The sequence below is a fragment of the Leuciscus leuciscus genome (genome assembly GCF_965113295.1).
Source record: "Leuciscus leuciscus genome assembly, chromosome: 2".
Lineage (NCBI taxonomy): Eukaryota > Metazoa > Chordata > Actinopteri > Cypriniformes > Leuciscidae > Leuciscus > Leuciscus leuciscus.
Window position 1 is genome coordinate 38,254,469 of NC_138726.1, and position 13,431 is coordinate 38,267,899.

General features: G+C 37.3%; 4 protein-coding genes across 5 annotated transcripts in view; 1 reads left to right on the forward strand and 3 right to left on the reverse strand.

Moving 5' to 3' along the window:
* rfx7a (regulatory factor X7a) overlaps positions 1 to 3,663 on the reverse strand; it is a 30,465-nt gene extending 26,802 nt beyond the window's left edge. Inside the window, exon 1 of the mRNA XM_082161113.1 lies at positions 3,257 to 3,663. Coding sequence (XP_082017239.1) covers positions 3,257 to 3,372 — 116 coding nt within the window. The 5' untranslated portion in view covers positions 3,373 to 3,663. The remainder of the gene's footprint in view (positions 1 to 3,256) is intronic.
* Positions 3,664 to 4,431: 768 nt separating this feature from the next.
* Positions 4,432 to 7,839, forward strand: tex9 (testis expressed 9). The gene is made up of 12 exons (XM_082150635.1): positions 4,432 to 4,489; positions 4,706 to 4,830; positions 4,994 to 5,057; positions 5,233 to 5,312; positions 5,394 to 5,433; positions 5,526 to 5,602; positions 5,708 to 5,883; positions 5,978 to 6,060; positions 6,145 to 6,318; positions 7,133 to 7,267; positions 7,372 to 7,506; positions 7,636 to 7,839. The coding sequence occupies exons 1-12, from the start codon at positions 4,454 to 4,456 to the stop codon at positions 7,720 to 7,722; spliced, it is 1,212 nt and encodes a 403-aa protein (XP_082006761.1). The 5' UTR covers positions 4,432 to 4,453; the 3' UTR covers positions 7,723 to 7,839.
* A 53-nt stretch (positions 7,840 to 7,892) lies between these two features.
* On the reverse strand, positions 7,893 to 10,197 carry calml4a (calmodulin-like 4a). The gene is made up of 5 exons (XM_082150670.1): positions 9,394 to 10,197; positions 9,279 to 9,309; positions 8,974 to 9,114; positions 8,465 to 8,653; positions 7,893 to 8,169 (listed from the first exon to the last, which is right to left on the reverse strand). The coding sequence occupies exons 1-5, from the start codon at positions 9,553 to 9,555 to the stop codon at positions 8,072 to 8,074; spliced, it is 621 nt and encodes a 206-aa protein (XP_082006796.1). The 5' UTR covers positions 9,556 to 10,197; the 3' UTR covers positions 7,893 to 8,071.
* Positions 10,198 to 10,343: 146 nt separating this feature from the next.
* cln6a (CLN6 transmembrane ER protein a) lies at positions 10,344 to 13,231 on the reverse strand. 2 transcript variants are annotated; one of them, XM_082150636.1, is made up of 7 exons: positions 12,868 to 13,231; positions 12,533 to 12,647; positions 12,344 to 12,442; positions 12,002 to 12,190; positions 11,831 to 11,886; positions 11,611 to 11,730; positions 10,344 to 11,411 (listed from the first exon to the last, which is right to left on the reverse strand). In XM_082150636.1, exons 1-7 carry the CDS (start codon positions 12,912 to 12,914, stop codon positions 11,144 to 11,146), a joined length of 894 nt encoding a protein of 297 aa, XP_082006762.1. In that variant the 5' UTR covers positions 12,915 to 13,231; the 3' UTR covers positions 10,344 to 11,143. The 2 variants fall into 2 exon arrangements, with proteins under 2 accessions (XP_082006762.1, XP_082006763.1); XM_082150637.1 differs by lacking the exon at positions 12,868 to 13,231 and having other exon boundaries at positions 12,516 to 12,649.
* Positions 13,232 to 13,431: the final 200 nt, after the last annotated feature.

The window sequence follows — 13,431 nt, forward strand, 5'->3', positions numbered from 1 at the left end:
TTCAACGGAACTTACCCAACATCCAAAACAATGTTGTGTGCTCGTTCTGACGCCGGCACTAAACTGTAATGGGCAACACCACTCCTTTGACGAAAAAACTAGGTATTGCTTGAGCATTCTGTACTTTTAGGGTCGCATCTTGTGACGTCATGTCCTGTTTTGGGATTGTTTAGATGTATTTAGTCCGTGTAGATTTGGTACCCAAGAAACATTTATTATTATTACTGAAAACAGTTATCTTTATTATGAAAACCGCAATACATTTTTGGTCAGGATTCTTTGAATATAATGTTCAAAAGAACAGCATTTTTTAAATTGACATTTTGTGACACTAGAAATGTCTTTACTGTCACTTTTGATCGATTAAGGGCATCCAAGATGAAAAAAAGTATTAATTGCTTTAAAAAAAAAAACAGTAGCGTATTTGTGTATGACACTACTGTTTGTGTACACGTGTTTTGGGAGACAAGAAATATGATCAAAGTGCATGCAATATTCATCTGTGTGCAAATATAAAATTACATGCAAACCAAAATCCCACACCTTCTAAGTAAATCGTAGAAAGACAGAGAGGAAATGCTATGATACACAACTAGACTTCTCAGACAGGAAAACTGTAACTTTCATCGGGACTGAGAGTATTTTGCAGACCTAATAGAATGTTTATGCAGCAAAACCACAGACATAGATCCTTCCATTGTTTGAGCATCGGTCTACATGTAGGCTAAACCAAAACAGAATCATCTAACAGCACCAAAGCAGCAGTTGCGAGCCATTCTGAGAGACTGCAGCTTGGCAAAAACAGCTGGGCTTTTTGCCAGCGGTGCTATAGCTCATTTTCATTTCTCTTTGAAGGTGATTACCACCATTGTGTTTGGATCTCTTCCCCTCCTCCCAATTCCATCTTATTTCCCTTCATATGTAGATGAAGAAAGATTCACACACGCTGATGTGGATGTACATACGCATGAACACAGCCATGTAAAAATAAGGGACCAAATTCACCCCTTTCAAACTCAGCTCTGTGTGTAACTTAAAGCCAGCGGTTAATCTAAAATTACCTGCCAGATTTGGTGTAAACCAAGTGACAACATCTCTAAAATAAGCTCGAAGAGCTAAATCACAGAATTACACAGAAAGTAAAGCTCATTCTTAAACAACCCCCTCTGCTGGTCTGTTGGCAAAAATAAAATAAAAATGTCCTTACCAGGTGAGATTCTAGAGATGTGTCTGCTACTTATTTTCAGTTTACAGGCAGTAGGCCTATTTATGTATCAATAATCTCCATCATCAATGTATAAATTACAAGATATTCCCATTAGTGACAAACTAGTTGCAATAGGCAAATCACAATCTCTTTTCCACAAGGCTCGCCAGCACCAATGCCAAATACCCTGTTCTTTTCCACAGAGACAGTACCATGTGCCAACCAGCATGCCAAATGCAGCTCAGGGGTATCAGCTATCACATCGACACGACAGGCCTAACCTTTAGAGCTCTGCTCAGAGTGAAGGGCAAGGAGCACAGACTGAGACGGTCCACTCATCATATGGATGTCTGCGTAAACAGTCAATCCATTTAATAGTACTTAGAGCTCTTAGCACATAGATAATGAACAGCAGAATTCGAGTGTGAACGACAAACAGCTTCAAGTTAAAGTTAAGTTAAATTTACAACAGAAAAAGAATAATAATCCATCTGTGGATCATCTGTCCAATGCACGGTCCTGGAAACTAAACTGATATTGTGAAGTATTTTGTGTGTGTATTCCGTTGTTAAATGAATTGGTAGAGTAACTGTCAGTTATGTCCAAAATAACTATTCCGACTCCACTGATAACAACAGCTGAGCCCAGTCAGCCCACCAAGTGCAACTATATCCAAACAAAACTGCATTCAAAAAGAAAAGTACTAAACACTGATTGGATTAATAGCTATTTGTCCTCCTAAACTAGTCTCAGATTCCAAGGAAAAGACAATAAAGGTCATAATATCAACATAGTTTCACTCCACAATTAGTTGTATGAACTGCCTAGATGCTACATTGAGGGTTCCCACCCCTTTTTACAAATTAATTTCCTTTTTTTATTTTTATTATAGTTGCTTATGAGTACTGGATACACTTTTAAGATAAAGAATTATATACACATACTTAGTAGCTAAACACAACATTACAGAGGTTAAAAAAAGAAGTATATTTGCTATAGAAATGCCCATGATTCTCCAATCTCACGCCAAAATACTCAGAAACACAAATAATATATATTATTGCAAGAAAAGGTAAACAAATCTACGCCCCACACTGGACGTACAGTAGGCGCTGCAGCAGATGCATGTCGTTGAGAGCATGTCTCAACATGCAAAAAACAAGGGTGGTGGTGAGGGGGATGGAGGCTGCAAAATAATCGTGTCAGCTTTTTTTTATTTTCGCTGCCACAAGCAATGTGCACCAACAATGATCAATTCTAGGTAAAACTACTGACCTAAGACAGGACTGGGTTGAGTGACTATGCACACAGAAGCTATATATTTTCCTCACAAATATATACTGAGTAATACAAATGCATGTAGAACGCATGCGCTGCTACGCTATAAACATCTTAAGCCATGGCTGCATGTTTCACGATGTCTTCATCTTAGATAACAGTAACTAAGCGCGTACCCGATGAATTAATTTTGGATCACCGCGAAACAACTATAATGTGAAGAGCACAATAGGTCTATATCGGATGCAGCGGTGACTGCAAGGAAAGCGTGTCTACGCACACTGGCCGTTTAAATGCGCGCGACTGTACCCGGCTGCTGCTGCTGCACGCGAGTTGTTTACCATCACTAGCGCGCCCACTAAATCCGCTAAGAGCGCGTGGTCGCGGGAAATCTTTCGCCCATTCCAAGACACAGACATTACAATTTCTTCACACTTTCACGAGAAGACAAAAAAGCTCTTTGCCGATAAATAACTAATACACTGTCCACAGCAGCCAAGACGAGTAAACAACCTCAGATTTTAACATTGATCTGCTCAGTCCAAAACAAACAACTTTGATAAGTTATCTTATCGTTATCATCACAATAAGGAAAGCAACGGCGAGATTAGTTAAATACACACACATAGTTCCTGTAGCCATGACTCTCTGTCAAGTGGAAACGAGGGAGCATCTAGAATAGAGCTAATTAGGATGGAGAGCCTTCGATCCCATTAACCCCCACATATCCAGCAGCACTCACTTACTGACCATTATATCAGACAGACTTACCAGATTGAGTTCTTTATTTTTAGCTGCAACGCATTCGCCTCAGGCCCTTGCAATCCTTGAACCGCGGAAGGCAAAGGTCCGACCCCAGGACCAGACTGCTGCTGGTCATCAGCCATCACGATGCGACTCTGTTGAGAAGGGGATCTAACAAGTAGGCCTTAACCTAAACCTGGAGAACGCAACTTTCCTCCGTAAATAGTACATCACGATCACTGCCTGTTGATTTCACTGACAAATCGGACTCGGCTCTAATACATCACGTTGGTAATTCATGGTTTGCGGTTGCAGCTGAGGTCACTATCCCTGCGCGTGCATCAGGAGCAAGGAAACACTTCGAGCTGCAGCAGGTTCAAAGTCAGACACTACCTACCTAGTAGCTCACTGGCGACCACTGGGGAAGCTGAAGCTGCTGCTGCTGGGACCGCGCATGCGCACTGCGCCACCAGCGGAAACCCACACGAGGGTGCTGCAGCGAGTTCATCTAGTTCAGTAGTGTCTGATCACTCATGTTCGGAAGCATAACTGGCTGTCAGTAAGGATTGATAATATCCCTCCCATTGTTTTACAAGATTCCCGTCATAATCGATTGTTTGTCTTTTTATCAGTCACATAAAGAATTCACCCTGGCCTGGAGGTTTTGTTGAAATTTCCTGTCATGTATTGCCATAAATAAATTAATAAATACAATATCAAATGATTTGAAATACACATTATACTTATTTAATCTTTTATGTATTGCCACGTAATTACGTAGGCATTGAACGATGACGTTTTTATTTAAGAATAGGGGTTGAAAGAAGCATGTATACATAAAAAAAATGAAAAAATGAAATGAAAGGGATAGTTCACCCAAAAATTCGGTCAGCATTTACTCACTCTAATGTTGTTCCAAACCTGTATTCAATTATTTTTTTCTGTTGAACACAAAAGAAGATAGTTCGAAGAATGTCGGTAATTAAACAGTTGATTGACTTCCACTGTCCTACAAGCTCATCAACTGTTAAATTACTAACATTCTTCACTCAAAAAAAGAAAGAAAGAAACTCAAACAGGTTTGGAACAACATGAGGGCGAGTAAGTGATGACAGAATTTTTTTTATTATAAATTTTTTTTTGTGAACTATCCCTTTAAATGCCTCGGATGAAAAGCTAAGGTAGACACTGTTGCTTAACAACAGCGTCTCGCCACCAACAAAAATGGCAGACCGCACACCCAGACCCGCGCTACCTCCTGTAAGTCTAACGAAATACAACTCTTTAATTCTCTTTTCGAGTTATGCCGTATTAATTTCAGTTTTGCCAAAAATACGCTGTGGTGTATTAAATAATACGTTTTCCATTTTAAGTTAAGAAAAGCCGTAAGAAGTAAGAAATAAAGTGGTATTTTGAGGGTGGAGAAAGATTAATAATCGCAAATCTCAATAATACTGATACTTTTTGTCTACTCAGTTAAAAAAGCCTCAAACGTCTTACTCAGAAAGGCCTTCCAGACCCAGACCTCAGAGCAGGTCTTCATCTGCTCCTTCAAAGAAACCACCACAAATGGACCTCTTAGCCAAAGAGGAGGAATACAAGTATTTATGGGTTTATTACTTAAATGCACATTAGTTTACATAATACGCTGTTTTGTAACGTTATGTAGTTTATACCCAGTGACTGCATAACCTGTGCCATAAAGAATTTAGATGAGAACATAGTATTGTTAATATCTAACTGCTTGCAACTCATACTCTTCAGGCGTCTCAATGCAGAGCTAGAGGCAAAAACAGCTAAACTTGTTCTGGAAGCAGAGAAAGTTATGGTAAGAGTAGACAAAAGTGTGAATGTGAAAAATAGCAAATGATTTTGAAAGATCTGAGAGAATATGGTCTGTACTTTTAATGTGTAGGTTATAGCTTATAGTAGCCTATGTTATATGTATGATGTTGCAACAAACCCAGATATTGACACTGTGTGTTTGTGATTGTGGTTTTCAGAGGGATCAAAATGAGGTACTCTCTAAACCAATCTCCTCCCACCTCTCCATTGATACTGACTGTCATTTTGAGGTTTCTAGGTAATGGCTCTCGCAATTTGACATGATCATAAGCAACATCATAAGCTGTTTGCGAGCATAACATTTTGTTTGTCTTATTAGGACTATAACAAAAGAAACAACGTCTAAGCAGCCCACTACGGTACAACACAAATGTCAAATGAATCAGTGCAAATGTGGATTACATACAAGACCCCATTACTGACAAGAACCCATTTCTGCTGTGTTATGTAGATCATGAAAAACAAGAACTTCTCTGTAAAATCTTCAAAGCCAAACAAGCCAGGTTCAGGAAATAGAAAGAATCCTCTGTAAGTGTTTTCTCAAAGTTTTTATTATTATAAAATAATAATAAAAACTTTTATTGTATATCATGAAATGCTATGAATCCAAATGATGTTGGGTCTTTGTGGTAGTGTCAACAGAAAAGCACCACACACTGTAGTTGATGATGTCGCTATTCCTGAAGACTTTGGGGATTTCTCACTTACTAAGACAATCAGCATAATCGAGAACAGGGTTAGTGATGATCTCACTGAGGAACACTTGCAGGATGACATCATGCCCAGTGCTGGAGATGAGATGGGCGCAGGTTGGTTAAAAAGACCAAATATGTTCAAATATTGAATTTGTTGTGCTGTTATACTATTTGCATTTTGACTTATACATTCATTTCATTTTTACAGAAGCTCAGATCAGATTTTTGAAGGCTAAACTTCGAGTAATGCAGGAAGAATTAAACAGGCTCTCAAACGAATGCAACAAGAAGGTAAGCAGTTTTGAGATGTGTTCAAGGTTGGATAATCTATTCAGTCAGGTCAATTTACTCTTGCTCAAAATCCCTTTTGCGAAGGATGATGAAAACAGCACTTTATGCAGTAAACTGAAGGACGTGGAGGAGGAAAGGGCAAGATTGCAGAGGACTACAAATGTCCAACAGACTCATGTTGAGAAGCAAAGAGCTTTAGCTGAAGAATCCAGTCGGAAGTGTGAAGGTCTGCAACAGCAAGTGGCAGCACTGCAAAAGGTACTTGAATTGTTGGCAAAATAGTATTCACAATTCTACTGAAATAATCCACAATCTACTGAAACTTATTGAAGATACTTTCTGACGGAACAAAGGTTTCTGACAACAACAAAAAAACATTTTAACCTCACTGCAACTCAATTCCTAAAGGAAAGTATAACATATCTGTCATAATTCCTGTAAATCAAAGATGTGCCAGGATCCAGAGCCGTGGAATCCTTGGCATGGACCCTTTAACCTGATTAGTCCTCTGTGTGTAAAGTGAGACTGTGCCACAGCTGCTCAGAGTACAGAGCACACTGCACTTGGGCTTCTGGGACAGATATCTTTGGAACTCACCCTTTCCCTTATGATAGGGTCATGGAAACTTAATGAGGATAGAGAATAACTGTATAACCAGATAGAAATTCCTATCAGAATGGGCCATATTGCTTAAAAAAACATCCATTCACTGTCATCTTACTTTAGACTTATCGCATGTGCATGATGTTTGGGTAGGTTGGGGTTAAAAGCTTTCCTTAGCCCTTACAAAGATCCAAAGCCCCAAAATGAAAATTCCGTCATTTACTCATCTTCATGTCATTCCAAATCCGTAAGACTTTCGTTCATATTCGAAACCCAAATGAAGATGTGAAATCTGAGAGCTTTCTGTCACTGCGTTGACAGCTAACTACCACTTTGAAGCTTCAAAAAGTTCATAAAGAGATTGTAGAACTAACCCTTTAATATGCATATCATTGGGACATCTGCAAACACAATCTGCACAGTATGCTTTCTTCGGTTATATATAAATGCCTGTGTCTGTACAATCTAGGAGTTGGAAAGCATGAAGAGAACCCATAAGCAGGAAGCCAATACACACAGTGCAACAGAGGTGCGGCTGAATAGAGCTCTAGAGGAGGTTGAGAAGACTAAAACTCAGCTCAACAAACTCAAACAGAGCAGTAAGGTAATGTGAACTCAGGTAAACCAGCATGAAATAAGTATTTCAAATTTAGATGGCATTTTTGTTAATTTCACTTCTTCTCTTATGTTTTATTTACCCTACCGAAGGATTCAACCAGTCAGGAGCACCAGAAGATTGAAACCTTACAAGCTGAGAACAGAAAGCTGGAGAGACAAAATGCTGATCTGATCATGGGTTTTAAAAAGCAACTTAAGCTAATAGATATTTTAAAAAGACAGAAGGTAAGAAATCAGTATCTTTTCAATTACTTGAAACTGTCATTTCCAAAATACAGTCATATCATATCACACTAACTAACCTCACAAGAAAACATAAAAAGATATTTAATATTTATGCTGTATTTTTGAAAGATGCATTTTGAAGCGGCCAAGCTGTTGTCCTTCACTGAAGAGGAGTTCATGAAAGCTTTGGATTGGGGAAAGGATGGAGTCTCATAGGTTTCTATTTTGTACTCTATTTTAAAAATAGATGACTGCAAACAGTTTTAATTTAAAGAGCTCATTCACTGTTTAACAATCTTTAAACTTCAATAAATAATAAAATGCTGAATATCATGACAGTCCGTGTTTATCAACCCTGCCACAATAATTTAATTAATTACATCATTGCCATCTAGTGGTAAATACTGAAATTACAACATCTATCCAAATTTGACTTTTCATTTGAACTTTTAATCATTTGTTGTTTTTATTATTATATACAATGTATACACAGAACAAAAATATTGTATTCCTGCTAGTAAATAACTGCTTTATTCAGGGTATCAGCCAAACACACTCTTCTTCATTAGTAGTCCACTGAAGGAAGTGTGACCATTCTGATGAACTCCTCATAATGAACGAGTCCATCACGTCCAACATTAGCCTCTTTAAAAAGCTCATCCACTGAAAAACAATGCACAGTTAACAGTTAAACAACACATTCATTCTGTCTAATAGTGCTAATATACTGGGATCTGACTGGGTCAATTGTTTTAGAAAATAAAAAAATAAAATGTTTTTCTAAATTCCTCAAACAAGATGCATCTTTAAAAATGGGGTTTCATATTATTATACAATTTAATGGGGTTAATATTTAAATCAGTCCAGACCCTGACATAAAAAAAACCAAAAACTTTTGATTAGCTCTGATCTTTGAATAAATCAACATAAAACCAGAAGGATCTGAGATGATTTATACCTTCTTTTTCAGTGAGCTTTTCTCCCAAGCCAGTGAGTTTAGCCCTTAACTCAGAAGCCAGAATGTAGCCCTTCTTGTGTTTGTCTGTCATACGCATAGCCTCCAGAATTTCATTCTTAGGATCCTCCTGTTGCATCTGTCTGTGCATCATGGTTAGAAATGTAGAAAAGTCCAGCTCCCCTGTCTTATCTGTGGTGGGGATACAGCAGAAAAGATTTATGAACTACTAACATTAAACAAAGCAAAGAATTCATTCAAACACAATTAAATAATGGATGTTTTACTTTAGCTTTAGTTTGATTCCAGTGCTACAACATGCTCTTACACTGGCTATAAAATCAAATATGGCATAACTAAATATCTGATGTTAATTAAAGTTGTGTGTGTGTGTTGTCATTAGCACTACATTTGACATTAGCCACAGGTAACACAAGGAAGCTGAGAGTAGACAAGGAAGACATATTCACAATTCAATGGAATGTTAATCATGAGGTTTAACAAAATGTTACCTATTTTGTGGACTTGCAGATGTCTATCCACTTCATTAAATGTGGGACTTGTACCCAAACAGCGCATGACAGTAATAAGGTCTTTGGCTTCAATCTTCCCCTTTCGCTTCTTGTCATAAAGCGAGAAACATTCTTTGAACTCTACATGAGAACATGCAAAACCAGTGAAAAACAATTCCACAAAAAAAATTATCATTGCTCATAAATGTACTGTACTTGTGGGTTTTAAAAAATAACAATTTAGTTTATTTTACTATATTCATGAATTTACATTGCACACTTTCTGTCTGTGTAACACAGCTTACCATCAATCTGAGTTTGTGTTAAGAATTTTGCCTGTAAAGGTTTAAAAAAGATGTTGAAAAATCAACAGTAATTGAATTAAAATAACATTAAAGAGAAAAACAGCATCAAACTCACCATGTTTCGTCTGTTCAGGGAAAGAGTCACTCCCTCTGGATTACCTGTAGGAACTAAAGTCCACTGCAGTTTTGACGTAACTGATAGCCTCGTTGTCATGGGAACATTGATATAGGATCCAACTATCATGTTATACTGTCTGTTACAGTAGGTGCAGCTCATGATCTCACTCACTGACTCATAAAAAGGTATATTTAGGGAGAACCACCTTTATTTTTATAAAACAAGGACATAAAGTAAAAATTACAGTAAGCCACAATGATGAAATGTCTAATACCAAAATGACAAACATAGCATTGTATAGTTTGCCTTGGGCAGACACAAGGAATAAGACTGGAACTTAAAGGGGTCATGAACTGTTTTTTTTTTATATATTTTTTTTTTTTTTATGTTCTCTGAGGTCCACTTATAATGTTATCAACATTTTTACATCAAAAGACATCCTAATTTAGAAGTAATAGGCATTTTTTTCTCCTGTTTGTGACCCTCTTTCGATCATTCAGTTTTGATAGGCGTGCCACATTCAAGACTTGGTAGCAAAGGCCCACTGCTATGATTGGGTAACTGTTTTACATATTAAAATAATTTTCAACGTCCCCGCCATTACACATGTGGAATTGTTTTGAAAACTCCTGATGTTGAAAAATATTTTGTTACATAGTTGAAACATTTGCCAACAATGTTGAACATTTATGCGTATTACATATGCTTTATAAGACTTGGTCGTATCAAGTTAAAGTTTAAGTAAGGTAAGATACTTTATTGTCCCAGAGGGAAATTTGTCTTGGGCTCAAAAGTACAGCCTCTGCATCACATAAAACATATAGAAAAAAATTAAATTAAATAACACAACACAATAGCACACATTAGAGAGAGAGAAGGAAAAAAAGAAGAAAAAAAAACCCTACTTGGTGTTATTTTATAACTTATTTGCAGAAGGAATGAACACATTTTTAAACCGGTTAAATCTACACCTTGGCATTCTTAATCTCCTTCCCGATGGCAACATTTCAAACTCACAGTTCAGGGTGTTTGAAACGTACTTGGAGTTACCACAGTTATAGTTGACAAATGATAACCTTTTGTGTGTATCGTGTAAACATAATTATGAATGAATGTACCATCGTTTGTTGCACTGTTGTTCTTATAGGCTATTCATCATTCATCCTTTTCAATAAAGTGAAAAATGTATACTAATATGAAACGTGTTGTTATGTCTTTCTGATGATAAAACAGATGATGTCGCTCACTGAAGCTTTTATTCAGGATTACAGTGAATGGCTTAGATCAAAACAACAACAAAATCAGCACTCTCTACCATTTCCAGGAATCTCCCACATTAATCCTCAGAGGCATCGCTATCGTTTTGTTGCTGGAGTAACCAAGTGTTTGCTTCTCTCTCATATTTACGTTGATTTTCTTCTGCAGAGGCGGTCTTTCATCGCATTGTGACCTAATACTGTGCCAAAAGTCGTTTTGGCAACTTGGTTTCAATAAAAACTGTTTTTGAAACTAAAGAGGAAGTTTTGAGTTCTGAAACTTACAGGATATTTTATAGTACAATGACCTCTTGTAAGTCAAAATATTGATTTCTCAATCCATGACCCCTTTAAATACATCCCTATCCAGTATTCAAGAGCAACTATTTTCAGTTTCACTCAAAGTGTCATTAAACTTGGTTAAACTCATATTTAAAGTCTTTTTATTGCAGAAATATCAGTGAAATGTAGTTCGGATTTGCTGTTAGTATTTAACTGCCTTTGATGTGTAAGGTATAAAAGGACCAAGGCTCGGGGACATAGATGATACCGGGATACTTTTTGCGCAAAACTTTATCATTCCACAGATATGCGACCCAAACCAGAACTAATCCCAGAGTAATGATGAAGTTATAGAAGAGGAAACGGCCATTGCTGTCAAGCATGAAGCCCATCCGCCTCTGGCGCATAACAGTGGCAACCATGGCAAAAAAAGTGAAGACATAGAGAACAAAGATCTGGCCCTCAGTAATCAGATACCTGAAGAAATAGACCACATTAACGTTTGAACAACATTAACATGCTGATGTATTGTTAAATCATTTTTTTTTCTCATTGAATGTTCACTTTCACTTGGAAATGTGTTACATTACAGAAATAAAGTGGCTTGAGAGTGTTGCTTCAGCTTGATTCTACATCTCAAAAAATGCTTTAAAATGGACTTGAATCATTTACTTACCAATAGTACACTGCACTAGGGCCAAGTAGCAGCCAACCTGAGTAAGGCATCTTCTCATCTTTAACTTGTGTGAAGCAGCCAGTGAAATACAAGAAGAGGATGAGGAAGAACGGGATATACCTATGATGATAACGGTGGAGGAGGGGATGTTTTAAACTCTATATGTAAACTTGCAGATTACAAATTACAGATTAAATGTGAGAATGGAAAATATACTTACCACATGCAATGCCCTAAGTGCTCATCATAGTAATACAAAAGCTCAAAGGAATCAATCTGAAAACCACATAAAGCATTAATTACTATTACCATCAAAAACAAACCCAACTTTTTCCGATAAAGTTTCTTCAGAGCACATCATTTGTTTGATCTGTAAATCGAACTACTGTACCAGTGAGGTAGGCTTCAGATCCTTGATAATGGGGTTTTCTCTGACAGAAAGATGAAGCTGGTATCCACTGAGGATGAGACGATGGTTGATGGAGTCTCCCACTAGGTGTATGCTGGCTCCCATGACAAAGGTGATGATGCTGAGATAAACAGCTGAGCGAGGAAGGGCCGTGGGACTCCGCTCAATCAGCTAAAAAAGGTTACAGACAGACCAAACCAACACTTTACTTTTACTGATGCTTCTCAAACAAAAGCATGTTCAAAACATAAGGGTTAGAAATGGGGAACACCCTATAAAAACATCCTTTTGCTTTTACTTTAAGTCGTAGAAGAAATTGTGTACCTTCAGTAATAAGAATGGTGTAATGACATTATATGCCATGTGAAAATAATCTCCAACACTTGGCTTATTTAGAGGAAACCATTCTAGAGGCATTACGATCTAGAAGAAGAACATACAAAATTGTTATTGATATTGAAGAAGAGAAAAGGACATCTTAATGCACAGATCAAACCTTGTTTTAACTTGTACCATAGCAATTGGCCTCCCAAAGTCTAGTATCCAGTTCTGCACAGTGAAACATAGCCAGAGATCTGTGTGAAACTGGGACTGTGCTGCTGCAGAAACTGTTTTCTCAGTCCTAGCCCTGGGGTTTAAACAAAGTACAGTATTTTCATTATAAATGCTAATCGAATACGCTTGTTGAATATCCGGTCTGTACATTAGGAAAAAGTTCATTTTAATCGCATGCCATGCCTTTTGAGCTGCCAGACAAAATACAATTTTGAAAATTAAACGGTTAAACAGTTAAAATGTGCACAATTAAAAGGTGATTATTAGATAACATTTTAGCTTTAAAATCTGACCTCAAATATGCCGGAGCCAAAGCTGCAGACTGTGGTCTTCTCCGCATGGTTAATCGATTTGTTTTGTTACGTTATAGCAATGTCAAGGTTACTTTGTATTCTTTGCAACTCTACTATGGTTTTGTAGCCAGGTGTTAATTAATTCATCGATCACATTCCAGGTCATACATCGAAACTGTAAAAGTCTGAATCCATCATTACTATCGTAAAATACGCCTTATTTCTACAACTTATATCTAACTCAGTTTCAGTTCACTGATACAGTCAAATATGTACTTATTTCTTAAGATGTTGATATTTGCGTTTGTTTGAATCACGTGAGGTTTAGACAGGTTCTTCTTCAGTTACGGCTTCAAAACAACATATAACACACTTACTGCCATCTGCCGGAATTTATTAATATTGTCTATCCAGCCTACAAGATCCTCCGACTTTTTATATCTAAATATGGCAGAAGTAGTATAATGCGAATTCGGCCCTCATCATTGACAATAATCATTTAATTAAAGTAACGAGTATTGAAAGAAAGTAAGTAAAGCGCCATTCAAGGCTGTCTTCTCAGTA